The 17,851-nt window shown below is 41.4% G+C and overlaps 2 protein-coding genes across 4 annotated transcripts; both read left to right on the top strand.

Moving 5' to 3' along the window:
• Positions 1 to 484: 484 nt before the first annotated feature.
• Positions 485 to 11,162, top strand: dcun1d2a (DCN1, defective in cullin neddylation 1, domain containing 2a). 2 transcript variants are annotated; one of them, XM_003452906.5, is made up of 7 exons: positions 485 to 622; positions 7,007 to 7,223; positions 7,368 to 7,536; positions 7,858 to 7,988; positions 8,079 to 8,161; positions 9,621 to 9,717; positions 9,807 to 11,162. In XM_003452906.5, exons 1-7 carry the CDS (start codon positions 620 to 622, stop codon positions 9,884 to 9,886), a joined length of 780 nt encoding a protein of 259 aa, XP_003452954.2. In that variant the 5' UTR covers positions 485 to 619; the 3' UTR covers positions 9,887 to 11,162. The 2 variants fall into 2 exon arrangements, with proteins under 2 accessions (XP_003452954.2, XP_005457871.1); XM_005457814.3 differs by lacking the exon at positions 485 to 622 and adding an exon at positions 661 to 1,249.
• A 123-nt stretch (positions 11,163 to 11,285) lies between these two features.
• LOC100692202 (growth hormone-regulated TBC protein 1-A) lies at positions 11,286 to 16,874 on the top strand. Of its 2 annotated transcripts, none has more exons than XM_019353305.2 (8): positions 11,286 to 13,434; positions 13,949 to 14,097; positions 14,189 to 14,347; positions 14,438 to 14,562; positions 14,813 to 14,909; positions 15,504 to 15,676; positions 15,769 to 15,954; positions 16,236 to 16,874. In XM_019353305.2, exons 1-8 carry the CDS (start codon positions 13,373 to 13,375, stop codon positions 16,335 to 16,337), a joined length of 1,053 nt encoding a protein of 350 aa, XP_019208850.1. In that variant the 5' UTR covers positions 11,286 to 13,372; the 3' UTR covers positions 16,338 to 16,874. The 2 variants fall into 2 exon arrangements, with proteins under 2 accessions (XP_019208850.1, XP_003452953.1); XM_003452905.4 differs by having other exon boundaries at positions 13,952 to 14,097.
• Positions 16,875 to 17,851: the final 977 nt, after the last annotated feature.

The raw sequence follows: 17,851 nt of genomic DNA on the forward strand, positions 1-17,851 counted from the left end.
GATGAATGTTATTACACCTGTGCTTACCCTACAATGACATTTCAGAATGGCTGCTCTGACTTTCTTTCTTTTTTTTTTTTTGAGGCTTTGGGGTCACCTATCAATCTTGGATGTCTACAACAGCTCCTTAATGTCGCTGTTTTAATGCAGTTTAAATAAATTTCTTCGGTCAGCTGTTCATATGTCTGCCACTAACAGATCAAGGCAGGTGTGATGTGCAGTGAAGGAGGATTACTGATGCTGTGTTTTACAGTGTGTATTGTTTTGTGGATGGTGTGTGAGGATGTTGGCAGTCAACAAGTGTGTGTCTGTGTGTGTAGCGGGTGAAGGGTGGGGTTGAGTTTTATTTTTAACAGTGCTGAATGCAGTTTTGAGGGAGTTTTCCTGTATGTGTATTACACTTGGTATAACAACGTATTTGAAAGTGTCGTTTTAACTCTCTTTGCGCGACAATTACGGGTACAAGCAATACTTGTAATCAAATAAGCGCAAATAATGCAAATATCAAGCGGAGCGTTTACCGCAGACCTCATCTTTTTTATGCAATCCGGCTACTTCCGCGCATGCGTATAATGAACGACAGTCGGACTACCAAACTGGTCAAACAGCGGGTGTAAAAATGGTAGGTAACCAAAATAAACACAAACCCGGGCACTGGATTTAATGCCAGTAAGGTTTGCTTACAAGACTATTGTCGTGGTATTAAAGTACATGATGTGTCGCGTTTTGGCAAGCGTGCAGTGGCCATTTACGCGTGTTCGTTGCTATTACAGGGAAGGTCAGTTGGATATTTTAAGAGCAGCTAGCATTAGCTACACGTCCCTTTTTGGCAGTCTGGTAACTTCGGCTGTGAGCAGGTCAGCCGCTGGACCTCAAAGACACACACACACAGGGTCGTTTGGGTTAAGTCCCGGCTTACGCGTAACCACAATGACAGTCTGTTCCCGTGATATTAACCCCATCGTTAATGTCAGAGAGAGAATCAGGCTAACTCAGCTAACGTTAGCCAGTGCAAGTTACTAGCTGGTGTTTGTGAAGACAATGCTAACCCAACGTTACCCTCCTGTAACAGCACAATAATCCGTGCTGCCAGAGCAGCAAGCCGTGACAGACACATGACTTCATACATCGTTATTGACTACATCAGTAATGGAGTTATTAGCAGCTCGCTGAACTCAGTTTGAGGACATGCTGATCTTCAGTGAGGTGTTCAGATGCTGCAGCTAGTTGGAGGACATGGCATAGCATGGTGATTTTTTTATTATGTGTGCCTATGACAAGAGGCACACATATTACTATTCCTCGGATTTATTATTATTATTATTATTATTATTATTATTATTCTCCAGTTTCCGCCTGAAATTTTGCAGCGAATCTCGCCTCGCAGTTTTGAGACAAGCTTCATATATGTTACCTCATTTTGTGCGGCCGGATCTGGAATGGTGTGCTATGACTTTTGGTGTTTATGAATTTTATAGTTTTTTAAATATTAATATTTTAGTGAAAATTTTCCCGCGCTCCTCTGCCAAACAGTTTTGACATTAGGGTTACATATGTTAGATCATTTTGTGCGGCTGGAGCTGGACTATTATGTTATGACTTTTGGTGTTTATAACTTTTATAGTTTTTTAAATATTAATATTTTAGTGCAAATTTAGGCCAATTCATCTTTTGGCGCCAAATAAACAGACTTCATTTGTGGTGTCTTGGCTCTCTCTAGTGGTATGCCGGGAGTGGTACAGCCTGTGTACCCTTATTTGGATTACCGTAATGATGACAATTTCAACGGTGCGCACAGCGTCGCTGCTTTCAGGAGCCATTGGAATTTTTAAGGTTGCGCAAATCATTCAAAAGTTATGGTAATGCTTGGTGGAAAACTCAATATCCCACAATTCATAGCACGCCTCTACAGAGTGAACAATGGCGGCCACCACTTCGTTTTATATGTCTTTTATTCGTGTTTCTAGGTCACAAAATAAGCTTTTAAGATATTTTCAGGCGAGAATGTAGGTGTGTAAACTTCAAATATCTGCTTGTTTTATCAAGACATCCCATATTTAGCGACAGTGCTCTGACTACGTCGGTCCTGCCTGACAGCTAGCCGGCTACCTAGCTGGCTACCTAGCTAGCTGCCGCACTTGGCTGCAAATGGATAGCGAGGGGACTCTCTCTGTCGTTTCACCTCCCTGGTCTCTCGCAAATGCTCGCATAGAATCGGAGTTACAGCTGGATGTGGAAAAAATAACTGAGTTGTTTGGTGGTGGAGCTACAACAGAGGGCAGCTACCCACCGGTGTGTGACAGAAAGGACATGCCGCCAACGAGACATATGAGGCCGGGCAGGCGATTGCTAACGCGGTGGTCAATCGTGGATCAGGGAAAGCGAAGGCAGGAGCGTGAGGTGAACTGAATTTCAGGTAAGAAGTTATGACCTGCACTCTATTTGGGTCAGATATAAACCGAGTTTAGGTGTAGTTTATTTAGCAGCAGTTCTCTTATGTGTTGCTGATAGCCGGCTAGCTAGCTAGCGCCGCTAGCATAGTTAGCTAGCACCGCTAGCGACCCTTCGTGAAAAAGCACCCAGGCTTGGCTTATATTGAGGCGGGTGAAACTCGTGTCAGCACCCGGTCGCTCGCCGACAGTATGTGTTTTAGCTGGACTTATTTTTCGTTTATATGGACCGATGATTTATTTATTTATTCATTTTAGTAACGGTATAAACAGTGAAAGGTGGTGGATTGGCCAGATGTAAACTTCAAATATCTGCTCGTGTTACCAAGACATCCCATATTAGCTCTGATGTTTTCGGTGCCTGCAAAGAGCTAGACAGGTAGCTAGCTAACCCGAGCTGGCTGTCTTTTTGACTCAGGGTCATAGCTGGACTTATTTTTCGTTTTTATGAGCCGATGAGGGTTTTTTTTTAGTAACGGTACAAACAGTGAAAGGCGGTGGATTGTCCAGATGCTGGTCGATGTGGAAAAAATAACTGAATTGTTTGGTAGTCGCTGACGCGGAGCTACAACCGAGGGCAGCTATCCACCGGTGTGTGTCAGAAAGAACATGCGGGGAACGAGGCGGCGAGGTGACCGCCGATCGACCGGTGGTAGATCGTGGATCAGGGAAACCGAAGGCAGGAGAAGCAGGCGGCTGCCGGTCGGAGCGTGAGGTGAACTGAATTTCAGGTAAGAAGTTATGACCTGCACTCTATTTGGGTCAGATATAAACCGAGTTTAGGTGTAGTTTATTTTCGTTGTGCTGACTTTTTACAATCAGTTATAATAACTCGTACTGCGTGGTAGCTAGCACGATGGAGTTTCTATACAGCTGTGTGCGCGCTAAGTTACTGATGTTGAACTTTATGACAGCCTCCCCTGTCATTCTCTCGCCTGTTCAAACTTCAGTCATGAAACTGATCAATGATCGGCTTTTCTCTCTTGTTTGTTTATCGCGCTAAACAACAGCAGCACGTTTAAGCTTGATCAGCTGTTGTTAGAATTCATTTGATTTTAATTTCTAGTATCAGCTGATGTTTGCTGGAGCCACAGCTGTAGAAGCGGCTGGTCGAAACCAGGAGATGACCTTACTGAATCATCAGAGCTGAACTGGTGATGGAGAAACAGGTTTACCTTTTTTTTAGGTGACATGAATGAGTTGAAGGGAAGTTATGAACTGTTTCTGAGAGAAATAAACACCAAGCTCCTTTTTTTATTTAGCTGACAGCTGGTAACTGTGCAGGGGCGGATCTAGCAAAGCTTTTGCCAGGGGGCCAGGTAGGGCATTAACAGAGAAAGGTGGACACAAAGATATACTTTTATTTCTTACTCTCATACAGGGAGTGCAGAATTATTAGGCAAGTTGTATTTTTGAGGAATAATTTTATTATTGAACAACAACCATGTTCTCAATGAACCCAAAAAACACATTAATATCAAAGCTGAATGTTTTCGGAAGTAGTTTTTAGTTTGTGTTTAGTTTTAGCTATTTTAGGGGGATATCTGTGTGTGCAGGTGACTATTACTGTGCATAATTATTAGGCAACTTAACAAAAAACAAATATATACCCATTTCAATTATTTATTTTTACCAGTGAAACCAATATAACATCTCCACATTCACAAATATACATTTCTGACATTCAAAAACAAAACAAAAACAAATCAGCGACCAATATAGCCACCTTTCTTTGCAAGGACACTCAAAAGCCTGCCATCCATGGATTCTGTCAGTGTTTTGATCTGTTCACCATCAACATTGCGTGCAGCAGCAACCACAGCCTCCCAGACACTGTTCAGAGAGGTGTACTGTTTTCCCTCCTTGTAAATCTCACATTTGATGATGGACCACAGGTTCTCAATGGGGTTCAGATCAGGTGAACAAGGAGGCCATGTCATTAGTTTTTCTTCTTTTAAACCCTTTCTTGCCAGCCACGCTGTGGAGTACTTGGACGCGTGTGATGGAGCATTGTCCTGCATGAAAATCATGTTTTTCTTGAAGGATGCAGACTTCTTCCTGTACCACTGCTTGAAGAAGGTGTCTTCCAGAAACTTGCAGTAGGACTGGGAGTTGAGCTTGACGCCATCCTCAACCCGAAAAGGCCCCACAAGCTCACCTTTGATGATACCAGCCCAAACCAGTACTCCACCTCCACCTTGCTGGCGTCTGAGTCGGACTGGAGCTCTCTGCCCTTTACCAATCCAGCCACGGGCCCATCCATCTGGCCCATCAAGACTCACTCTCATTTCATCAGTCCATAAAACCTTAGAAAAATCAGTCTTGAGATATTTCTTGGCCCAGTCTTGACGTTTCAGCTTGTGTGTCTTGTTCAGTGGTGGTCGTCTTTCAGCCTTTCTTACCTTGGCCATGTCTCTGAGTATTGCACACCTTGTGCTTTTGGGCACTCCAGTGATGTTGCAGCTCTGAAATATGGCCAAACTGGTGGCAAGTGGCATCTTGGCAGCTGCACGCTTGACTTTTCTCAGTTCATGGGCAGTTATTTTGCCCCTTGGTTTTTCCACACGCTTCTTGCGACCCTGTTGACTATTTTGAATGAAACGCTTGATTGTTCGATGATCACGCTTCAGAAGCTTTGCAATTTTAAGACTGCTGCATGCCTCTGCAAGATATCTCACTATTTTTGACTTTTCTGAGCCTGTCAAGTCCTTCTTTTGACCCATTTTGCCAAAGGAAAGGAAGTTGCCTAATAATTATGCACACCTGATATAGGGTGTTGATGTCATTAGACCATACCCCTTCTCATTACAGAGATGCACATCACCTAATATGCTTAATTGGTAGTAGGCTTTCGAGCCTATACAGCTTGGAGTAAGACAACATGCATGAAGGGGATGATGTGGACAAAATACTCATTTGCCTAATAATTCTGCACTCCCTGTATAAAATATTTAGCTTTTATTAAATAGTTATCTGAATCTTACAACCAAAGTTTGTATAATAATACACAAGATTGGCTGTAGACCATTGTTCATCATTCAGAACACTGTGTAAAAATAACAAAAAACAAAAAGTGAATGCAAAAGTGCATAAATATTTATTTTACGTGTTTGATATGTGTGGCGGGGCGTGGTCTGCAGTGCCGCTGCAGGGGAGGTGGACCCACCTGAGGGGCATCTGCAATCACACCTCTCGGGCGTAGTCTGTGCTCTCTCGGCTGTTTTTTGGGTGTGTGTCGGGCTGTGAGTTGAAAAGCTACAGCTGGCTGGGAGGGTACACCAACCATGTGTGAAAAGTGGTCCATAACGTACTGGTTCAAAGTGTGTTCGTGCAAACATTGTCGGGGTCTGCCGTGGTACAGAGGGACTTCTGCTTATGAACCTGTGTGCACAGCGTCTGCAAATCGGGGCTGTACAAAGTGACCTCATCTTTACCCAAAACTGTAAGCTGTCATCTGTGAGGCGCGAGCGGTGTTTGTTTTTACCATAATTCATGGTGGAGAATGGCTGCTCTTCTGAGTTTTGCTGTCTGTAGCCGTATGAATGGAAAACTACACAGATTAGCAGCGGCATAGGCACACATAAAATTTCTTCTGAAATTTTCGCTTTCTAGTTTATTTATTTATTCTTTGCAAAAATAGACAGAACTGTTTAAAAGCTTTTCTAACATTTGGATCAGAATATAGCATCACAAATATTAGGTAGATTTGTCCTCAAACGGTCCACAATCCCAAAGTTATTAATTTTATTTTCACAGTAGAAATTAGACATTGGAGCTGCTAAAATAACTTTTAGAAATTTTTTCTTTTAGATTTATGACTTTAATGATTGATTGCTGGTTCATTTCTGCTGGAGAGGAGATGGTAGTAGCACACTAGCACAAGTATCTCTGGAAAGGTTTGGTCTAAGATATGATAAAAACTTGTTATATGCTTGTTTATAATTCAGTGGTGGATTATTCTGAATGAACATTACTGATTTTAGCCAAGAGAAGTGCACACTGAGTAATTTCTTTTGTTCCGCTGTCCATAATTAATTAAAATCACATTATAAGTATTTACGTAATGAAAGTGCACTCTATATTTTTGTGTAAGGGGTATTTGTTGAGTATTTCTGGTAGGGGGGGCTTGTGTTTCACTCCAGACTTGTTGCACCTCTGGGTCCTTGTGATGGCATCCCATGTCCCTACTCATGTTACAAATATGACTGTAGTTATCTGAGGGGCCCTCCGAGGTACAGCATGTGCTTTGAGAATCCATAACAACCCCCTTTCAGAAAAACCCACCTTGTTTTTGGAGAGGACGTCATTACTACCAGCGCGTCTTGGCTCAAAATTTGTAGCGCGTTTGTCGGCGTGACTGACTAACCTTTTGAAATATGTGCCGGAGTATTCCTGAGTGTGTCCCAGTCTTTCTTCCTGTTGCCTGAATGCCTGTGGAGTTTTATGTTTCGCTGTGTGTTTTTGTCTGTGTATCGCTCTGCATTTGTGTGGTGCTGTCTGTACTGACTGGTTTGATTGCACCGGTGCCTGACAGCCCCTGTCCTGTACTTGTACAGCATAAGCTGAAGTCTTCGCAGAGGGACAAGGTACGGCAGTTCATGTCCTTCACACAGGCTGGGGAGAAAACGGCCGTGTACTGTCTCACACAGAATGACTGGAAACTAGAAGTTGCTACAGACAACTATTTTCAGAATCCAGAGCTTTACTGTAAGGAATCCATGAAAACCTCAGTAGACCGTAAGAAGCTGGAACAGCTCTACAATCGCTACAAAGGCAAGTAGGATCTTAAAATACAGTGTTTAAGGCTGTAATTTTAATTGTTTACAAGAACAGCGTAAAGATCCTTATTCCAGAAGAGTTACAGACACTGCTTGCTTGCAGAGTATTTCAAGTGAAACTGTGTTTTTGTCTTGATAGATCCCCAGGATGAGAATAAGATTGGTATTGATGGGATCCAGCAGTTTTGTGACGACCTCTCACTGGATCCAGCCAGCATCTCTGTGCTGGTTATTGCGTGGAAGTTTCGTGCCGCCACTCAGTGTGAGTTCACCAAGAAGGAGTTTATGGATGGAATGACCGAGCTGGGGTGAGTGTTGACATGAACGGCACGTGACACGCTCTGAAGTGGGACAAAAACACTCTTACTGAAGTATCTACACATGGCGGTTCTCTTAGTGTTGCTCCAGGGAGGGAAGGCTGTCTATTTATACATCCGCCCACAGCCTGGGTATACTGTGTCTTCGTGGAACGACTCAATGAAACAGTTGCAGTGTTTTGACTTTTGAGGCTCAGGTGTCCGAGTATTTTGAAATAGGCTTCCAGGCACTGAATGTTAGAACAGTTTTGTTTGTCCATGTGCTGTGATTTGTGTATGTGCTGCTTATATTTTCTTTTCTTTTTTTTCTAGGTGTGACAGCCCAGAAAAACTGAAGGCACTTTTGCCAAGATTAGAACAAGAACTAAAAGATAGTGGAAAGTTCAAGGACTTCTATCAATTCACCTTTAACTTTGCCAAAAATCCTGGCCAGAAGGGTCTCGGTATGTTCACGGATTGTGACCCAACAATAGATTTCTTGACTAATATTATAGATTCACAAACATCTGAACAAAGTTGTCTCATTTGTGTAGATTTGGAGATGGCCGTAGCCTACTGGAACCTGGTCCTTTCGGGACGATTTAAATTCCTCGATCTTTGGAATAGATTCCTTTTGGTGAGTCAAAGGAGTAAAACTGGGCACGATGGGCCCTGAATTTTTGCTTATTAAGAAATCGGTAATGTTGATTTTTATTGGCAGGTGCAGTGTTTGGATATTTGTGACATTATTTTAAAAAGAAGTGCTAATTATTTTTTATTTTTGTTTTTTTTTACACTGATGTAAGTGTACAGATTTTAAATGTGAGGAAGGAGCAGTGTTCTAAGAGCTGAGATACTACAACTGGTATTTTTAAGAGAAATAGGTCAGGTGATGTCCTCATTACACCTAAAAAGGTGTTCACTTTCCCCAAAAAAGTCACCAAGATTGTAATTTTTTTTAAAAACCTTTTTAGGTGGCATTTTATTTGCTCCAGAATAAAATGTGTGTTTTTGTTTTTTTTAATCAGTTAGCCAAACTTTAAGCCATTTTAATCCTCTAATTAAGGAGGAACCCATTCTAGAGGCCTGGGCCGTTATTCCGTTAGATACATACGTGATCGAAAAAACCAGTGGGCGAAACCAGATTGTTTCCACCATGATGTTTCCACCAACCCTGCACTTTCCAAGAATCTTAGTCCGAAGCAGGTGTAAAAGTCAAAATTCAGGCCATTTCTGCCGACACAGCACATTACTTTAAAGTACCAGTGGCGTAATGTTTGCGGCAAACAGACATTTAGATGACAGAGTTATTCATATAACATAAGCAGGCTGCTGCGAGGGGGTGATTGAGTGGTTTCAAGTTTGTAGGAGTTATCTTTTGGAACATACTGAGGAGCTGTACCATGACTTGCAGTTTTTTGTTTGGTTTTTTTGGACCGCAAGCCTGCAGCTGTCCGACAAAACTACACCCACTCTGGCAACGTAAACAGTTATATAATGCTAATAAAAATCTGCCTAGCTGTGATGGTTTGAAGGGATTTCTTTTCAAAGAAACATCTTTGTTTGGTCTTTCTACTTTTCTTTGCATCGTTTCATTAACAGAGGCTGTCTGAGTTGGTGCATGATTTATGGTGCTCGTTATTTCTTTCCTAGCCTTGTTATTGCTTGTTATAAAGTTGGACTTGGGGGCCGTCTGTGTGTTCTCGCGCTGCCTGCACAGCTCTTAATTTTCTTATTTCAGTGTCAGTATTAGCATTTTCTTTTACCTAGATCTTCCAAATTTACTCTAAAGCAGAACCGACAAATTAGGCGGACATCGGGAGAATGTTACAGATTTCATTTTTTTTTTATCGAGCATAGAGTTCAGTCTCAAGACTAGTTTTCAGAAAAACCCACTTAGGTGTTTGGACGAGGCTTAGCAAAGTACAGTTGTTGCAACCTGTCCCTGGTGTTTTGGTTGAAACAAAACTGTACTCTAGAATTCAGTCCATCATTTATTTACAGTTTGAAATTACCCCCAAAAATTATTATTAAAGATGGAAAACATGTGAAGCTGTTTCTGTACCTGTAAATTTACCAGGACTCTTTCATTTCAGGAACACCATAAACGATCTATCCCAAAGGACACATGGAACTTATTGTTGGACTTTGGCAACATGATAGCAGACGACATGTCAAACTATGATGAGGAAGGTGAGCCGGCACAATCGATAATACATGCTTCATATTTAGCTCTCGTCCATCACTGTGACGCTAACGATATTTCGGTGTTTCTCACCCAGGAGCTTGGCCAGTCCTTATAGATGATTTTGTGGAATTCGCTCGACCAATTGTAACAGGATCAAAACGCAAAACTCTCTAAATCTAATCCCGACTCTGGAAAACCAGAACATTGTTTCTTTTACAGTGACTTGATAGTTTTTTTTAAGACTTGTACAAAAGAGAAAAAAAGAGAAAATTGTAGACTTCAGAGTGAAAACCGAAGCACTTGAAACTGTCAGGAAACCACCTTTCAGGGAGCTGAGTATAAACTACGAGAACGACTGGCCACGTTTTCTGCCCTCTTGAGTCTGAAGCGTCATATGGACATTGCCAGATTCTCAGTATCCTGGATGCCCCTGTGCTCTGCTCCAGGAGGAGCACTACAGCCCCCATTGGTGGGCATAGACACAGCACTGAGAGGAGGTTCACTGGCTGCGTGTACTCTGAATGGACTGGAGAAGCTGTGTGTTTTAAGATTCTTCCTAGTCAGCTGTGTCTCGAAGCTCTGAGTGACTGTGCAAAGTTCCCATGTCTTATTGTCTTATTCTAACCTTGGGACAGAGTGCTCACTACACCAGCACCAACAGAACTGTTGCAGTTTTTACTGTACATACTGTATCTATTGGGACAGTTTACAAAGAGAGCTATATGAAGAATAATATAAATATGTTCAATTTATAAATACAAAAGATGATTGTTTTATGTACAGTAAATGCTAAGTTCTCTAACGGGATGCCTCAATATTGTGGATGATATGCTGTTGGTATAATTGTTAGGTGGCTCTGTTAAGTCATGGAATTGTGAGCTTCTCATCAAAAGCATGTTGAAACACATTTTACGTCACCCCTGGCTGGTTTCACCAATAAATTTTCACTAAAGTAAAGGCAGTACTTTAATTTAGATCATGGATATTGGGTTGTGTTGTCTGAATAATCTCAGTGGGGAGTGGGTCTTGAATCCTAAATGTCACATAGTCAACTCTTTTCGCCGTTTCTTTCAGGAACAATTTTGGTTTTTATCATTTCATCACTTTGATGCATTTTTTTTAATGCTTAAACAACTGTTTAGCAGCACTCGAGAGAAATTTTGAAATTAGGAAACGACTGACCTTTAGGATTGCATGGCACATATCTGTATGTTTAGGCAGTGCAAAGCCCTTAATACAGAAATCAGGACACTAAAGAGGGCGACAACAGGACGACAAAGTAAGCCTTAAGATTAAAAATCTGTCTGTTTGATATTTGTATTTCTGTTTAACCCCATCTGTTCAGTGTTCCTGAAGGTAGTGAAAAATAGAAAATATTGTTGATACATCGTGTAAGTAGCCTAATATTGTTCATTTACGAAAGATGAATAAAGCATGAGTTTTTCCATAATGATGCGTGTATTTAGCTCTTTTGCTGCTGATGAGAAATATGATGCTTAATATCACAGATACAAAAAACAACTGCTAAAGAGTACAAAAAAGCACAGTTACAGTGAAGGCAAGTCAACACTGAGGGGGGAAAATGTTTGGAAATACCAGAAAACTGCTTCTCATTTAATATTTTCAGTTTTTCTGGTAATTCTCTATAAACTCAAGAAATGGTTGTGTAGGTCAGCCGTTTTTCAGATACTCAGACCAGCCTGTCTGCCACATTCAAAGTCACTTAAATCACCTTTTTTCCCCATTCTTATGCTTGGTTTAAGCTTCATCAGGTCATCTTGATCTTGTGTACATAACTAAACGCACTGAGTTCCTGCCACGTGATTGGTTGATTAGATATTTCTGTTAACAAGCAGTTGAAGAGGTGTACCTAACAAAGTGGCCAGGTAGTGTACTTTTGTTCTCTTGTGTGGCATCATCTGCTTTGGGATCATATGCAACTCATGCACAACGCTGACTTCTAGAGGCAAGTCACATTTATGTTTGTAGGTTGAATTATTTAAGCTACCCTCATAGGTCAATCAAATCTGTTCAAGTATCATTAAAATACTCTTTCACCAGAAGTAATTCAACTCCAGCAAAGTTTCTTTTAGGGCTAAAATGGCTTAAGGGTTCATCTATTTATTTCCAGGGATTGTCTTTGTAAATAATTAGAAAGTAAAAGCTCTGTTAATAACTGCAGTACTCCTGAGTTTCTGACTAAAAATAAGTGAAATAGGAAGGTACAACAATGGTGTTGCAGAGGAGACAAATCCAGATTACTTTCAGAGTATGATTCCACAAAACAGGACATATGATTGTTATTTTTGTAGTCTGTTTGCAGTTAAAATAATTGTATTTAGTATATATTGTTAAGAGTACTCCGTGTGAGGTGCCACTATAGCTCAACTGGTTGTGCTGAGGGCTAGTGACCTGGGTTTGAGTCCACTTTGAGCCTTTCTCCGTCACTCTATGCACTGTACTACCCACCAAAGGGTGAGTGTGGTGTGTAGACCAAAATCTGTATATAAAAGATGGCTGTAACTCGCCATAAAAATCACCCACTGGTTTGTAAAGTCCTGTTTTGGGGCCTTGAGGATGAGCATTCTTGGTGTTTTGAAATCACAGGCGGTGAGTGACACTGCACGCTCATACTGTACCGACTAATGCAGCCACGCGCTAAAGTGTTCACTGTTTTATTTACCAGCTTTGAGTTTATTTGGGACTAGAGTGTACAAATGAGTCATTTTGTGTTAAAACTGAGACTTAAAAGTGTCAAATGAGAACATGAACCTACCAGTGTGCTTACTGAGGTCATAAAGGAAGAATGCAGGTTTAAGGCACTTCAACATTCCAGGTCATTTTTCAGACCTGGAGGCTACATCCATCTCCATCTTTTTTAGTCTTTTGTTTAAACTTTATTAAACTTTATAACACAGCACATGGCCATACAACACGAAAAATATGCCGAGTTAAAATTAACAGAATGGAAAGGGGGTACATAGGGGAGTATGGGATATGAATGAGTGTATTGCATGTGTTCATCTTATATATACAGTCTGTTGTTTCCACCAGCTCCAGGTGGAAATATCAGCTGTCTGTGTCTGTGAAAAATAATGTTGAAGTAAGGTGAGACTGAACTACAGTAATGCTGTCTGATAATTCAGTACTTCGGGCTACACGTTTCAAAACACGATGTATTCCAAATATAAAATATTGGCTAAGGCCACCTAACTTCTCCGTGTTAATAATATTTCTGCCCAAACAGATCACCTTTGAAACATTGATCAGCTGGAAATTTGGGTTTGACTCCAAATTCTTTTAAAGAAATACAGTTTTTACCTGCTGCAGGAAATTAATAAAATGTTGGAATTACAGCCAGCAGAGGACATAAGAGCAAACACTACAGTGTCTCTTCCTCCAACTGTTTTGTGTGCAAACAGAAGTACACGCCTGTTGCTGTTACCTGTGGGTTTCTTCATGCTAGCTCCTCCTCTCAGCAGTGGCTGCTGTAAGGTGAGCCATAGGAAACTCAGACCGCTTTGTTATTTACCTTGACAACAGCTGGTTCTTTTCCAGGGAATAAAAATGGAATAAGCTTCCTGCTCCCAGTTGTTTTTTCTTTTTCTTTTCTTTTCTTTTGCTTTCTTGGACTACTTTACCTTTAGCACATGAGACACAATGGATGGGGAAATGAAAGGAAATGCTATGCAGGCTCTGGCCGATTATGATGACAGTGACAGGTAAGCTTTGTTTGTTTCATTGAGTTTTAAAAAGTTCATTCTCTCGGTTCTTGCGTCTTTTTTTGTCTGTTTTGTTGTCGGCCTGTGTTATTTAGACAGCGTATTTGCCTGCAGCTTCCTCACTGGTAACCTTTTCTTGTTTTTACAACATCTTTCTTCCTCTTCAACTTTTTGTATTTCCACTTCACATTTCATCTTATAACGTGATTATAATACCATTAAAGTTTGTCACCTGTTGGCTTTTAAGGGACAGGAGCTTGTCAGAGTTTGAATTTTGCTCCTTGCTCCCCTTAGAAGTAATTTAATACTTAACTATTCATCCAGCTGGGGTATTTGATCACTCAGCTACAGAAACCCTACCCAGTGGAGGCAGTTTTAGAGTCTGCCATCACTGAATAGGAGAATGAAAGAAGGGAGGGGAGCAAGCAGGTCCACGGGCAATCCTGATTTCACAGCGTCTATGAGTGTTATGTATAGACCTTCACTGGTGGAGAACTGTGTGGATTTGTCCCAGCAGGATTGACGCCTACGGTTTTGAGAGACGTGGCGATATCGACTCCTACAAGGAGATGATGAATCAGTATGTAGATGTCCTCAACAGGAGGTCCATGAGATGGTCGAAGCTCCTTCAGGAGAAGCCTCATGTGGAGAAGAACTTCACAGGTACAAAAACAAAATAGACCTCCATGTTTTTGGGGGGGTTTCTTTAGCTCTCTGGTCATGTGATGGGTAATAATAAACCATGTTTTGGCAGTGAAGAGGTTTGTTCGTAAAGGTGTGCCTAATGAGCACCGTGCCAGGATCTGGATGGCGGCTAGTGGTGCCCAGGAACAGCTGGAGAGTAAGCCAGGTTATTACCAGTCTCTGCTGGGCATGGAGCATGACACCAAGCTGAAAGAAACCATTCACACAGGTGCACCAAAACTGTCGCAGCATACAGCATGCTCTTTCAATGCTTAAATTATGTCCCAATAATTCACTCGCTCTCTCTGCTTTTTAAAAGATATGCACAGGACCTTTCCTGACAACATCCTGTTCAAGAGCAAAGCAGAGCCAGGCATGCAGAAGGCTCTGTTCAATGTCCTGCTGGCCTACGGACACCATAATCCTACAGTGGGCTACTGTCAGGTGAAGAAAATGCTGTCAGCGACAACATCTGACTCTCCCTCTATTTAAGATCATGTCTGTTTACCTAAAGATCAGGGCTGGCTACTTCCTTATTTAACCAACTATATGTGTAGGATTTTCTCCTTAACCTTCATCTGTTAGCTCTTATGTCGGTCAGTGCACTTATTCAATGTAAAACCTGGCATACTGTATGCACACACAGCAGGAGTTCTTATTCTAAGCGATCCACAGCATGCAATGTCGTTTTTAGGGCATGAACTTCATTGCAGGCTACCTCATAATCATCACGAAAGACGAAGAGAAATCCTTCTGGCTTATGGATGCACTGGTGGGCAGGATACTCCCAGGTAAGGTGACAGTTAACGTCGGCTTCCTTTCAGAGCTCTTTTTTTGTTTTTGTTTACCCCACAGCAAACATCCCCTACCCCGCACTGTTGCTCCATAGGTTAAACCTGTTCCACTTTAGAGATGCAGGGTTTTCATTGTGCATGTCAAGGGCCAGCAGCAGCCTCAGCTAACATTTTGCAACCACAACAAAGGAAACGTACAGCAAAATGTCAAAGCAGCAGAGAATGAGACCAAAGATGCGCTTCTCTTCCGTTTTACCTCTTTTTCTTTTAGCGCCTTCCTTAAATGACACTCGGTCTATAAAAATTTGAGATCTTCTTTTATAAAACAATGCACAACATGTTATGCGTGTATACCAAAGTGTACACAATGAACTACCCATTTTACAATGACATTTGTGTTATGTGAAGGGGAAAAGTGAAAAGCACTGAAATTATAAAGGACCGAAATGTTCAGATAGATCATATACAGACCATCATTCCTTATTTCTGTTCAGTTTATTAAACAGCAAACTAGCTGTGAACATGTGAATCTGGTTTTCGGAGGTACTGGGGATAAAAAGAAAAGGAGGAATTCATCTGAATGTGTTGCAGACTACTACACCCCGGCCATGTTGGGTCTGAAGACTGACCAGGAGGTCCTTGGTGAGCTGGTTAAGGTCAAAGCTCCTGCGGTCGGACAGCTCATGGCCCAGTACCCCGGCATATGGACGCTGGTGGTGTCTCGCTGGTTTATCTGCCTCTACATTGATGTACTCCCTATTGAGGTGAGGCAAAAGCTGCGCTTTGGTGAAGGGGTCAAACTAGAAGCTTGTGGCGATCATCTAACTGACACCCTGCTTCCATCCTATTCCCACAGACTGTTCTGCGGGTCTGGGATTGTCTTTTCTACGAGGGATCCAAAGTACTTTTCCGCGTGGCTCTTACTCTCATCCTTCACCACCAGGCAGAGATCCTGAGAGCGCGCTCTTTGCCTGACGTGTGCGAATGCTTCAAACAGATCACTTCTGGGGCTTTCACTCTGGACTGCCACACCTTTATGCAGGTGAGATGGCCAAATACAATAACAGTGAGGAAGGGGCCAGAGAAAAATGTCACTACTTATGGTCATAAATCACCTTTTTTAAAGAATACTTCCCAAAAAAGAAAAACAATTCATGGGGAAGTGCAACATTTCAGCTATTCTAACTTCACCAGTCCATGAGACTGTGCAGAAGATAATCTGTTAAAAGTACTTACACAGTTTTAATTGTAGTTTTTAATTTTGATTTCGAGTAGAAAAAAGGTCTGTGTAAGCCTAAGCACTCCGTAAATGTTCCTTTGCAGAAGATCTTTACGGAACCTAAGAGCCTGTCGATGTCGACTATTGATAAACTGAGAGAGAAATGCAGACAACAAATTCTCAAGGAGGAATCAGGACACCCATGAGGTTCAGGACGCACTTTCCCCTTATACTGGATGTAATAAAACAAAGGCTCAGGCAGCGTAAGTAACACTGTACAGTCAGGAACTTATGAAACATGACTACAGGAACTGTATGAAACATACATGTTGGTGACTCTTCTGGTTACTTCTGTGATTTATACTTTGTTACACTCTAATCTGGCAGACTGGGTATCTAAATATGAAGGCTTATGCTTTTGAGCCTTTTCTTTTGATTTTGACTCCAATCTTTCACCTACTATATTTGCTGCTATATATACAGAAGTACATTAAGATCATAACACGACACCAAACAGCATTTACATGTGTATTTTTAAGAACACTTTTGCTTTGGTGATTATGGACGGATCACTTATTTTTACTGTGAATACTTTTAGTTTTGTCTCTTGCCTTTAGGACTGCTGTTTACAAGAGAACGTAAAGCTGAAGGGTCACGCTTTTAATGTGGTGGTTTCTGTCCAAATTTATGGAGCTCAGTCTCATTTTTCACTTTTTGTTGTAAAATAAAACCCATTAACTTACCTCATCTGCTTCCTGACTTTGCTAAATGCCTCTGCTAATTGTTAGCATCAGTATTATTTGTGTGTTTCAATCATGAATTCAGGCACAGTCTACAAAGCTATTAAAGTTCTATGCTCACCAGCCACTTTAGTAAGTACTCCTTGCAATGAGTGGGATTTCATGGTACAGAAAAGCCATGGAAAGATTTTGGTCCATATTGAATGATAGCACAAAACAGTTGCTGCAGATTTTTCAGCAGCAACTGTCCGATTTGTGAATCTCGTGTTCCACCACAGCCATTGAACCACTGAGAGAAGTAAGGATGGATAAATGTTTTCTTGTTGTTTAGGTCAAACTGATCCTACCATCTGACTGTTACAGCAGAAACATTTTTCCAGTCTTCTAATGTTCAACTCCAGTGACCACATGTAATTATAACCTGTTGCGTTTTTTTTTAGCTGGCAGGAGTGGCACTTGGTGTGATCTTGTGCTGCATGAACATGCTGTGTGTTAAGGGATGCTCTTCTGAATACACTGTTTCTAAAAAAAAAGAGAGGTTATTTGTGTTACTGTTGCCTTCCTGCCAGCTTGAAGCAGTCTGGGCATTCTACCAAGGGACTACAACACATTCAGAGTTACTCTTATCACTGTTCTTCCCCATTCTGATGCTCAGTTTGAACTTCAGCAGGTCATCTCGACCATGTCTGCATGCCTGAATGAGAGCTGCTGCCACACAATTCGCTGTTAGATATTTCCATTAACGAGCAGTTAAATGAGTTTATCTAATTAAGTGGCCAGTGAGTGCAAGTCTACAACTGCTGTGTCGGACAAATTACCTCAGTGATACAGATAATGTTGTTCATTTTAGCTCAGAGTGCTTGGTTTCTGTTATAAATAGATAATCAGTTACTATAACTGGAAACTGGGATCTGCATTCTTTTACTAAATACGATAGATCTGAAATCTGCAGAGGCGTACACTGACCCTGTTCTAGGCCA

Source organism: Oreochromis niloticus, linkage group LG16 (assembly GCF_001858045.2).
Source record: "Oreochromis niloticus isolate F11D_XX linkage group LG16, O_niloticus_UMD_NMBU, whole genome shotgun sequence".
In the NCBI taxonomy this organism is placed as follows: Eukaryota; Metazoa; Chordata; class Actinopteri; order Cichliformes; family Cichlidae; genus Oreochromis; species Oreochromis niloticus.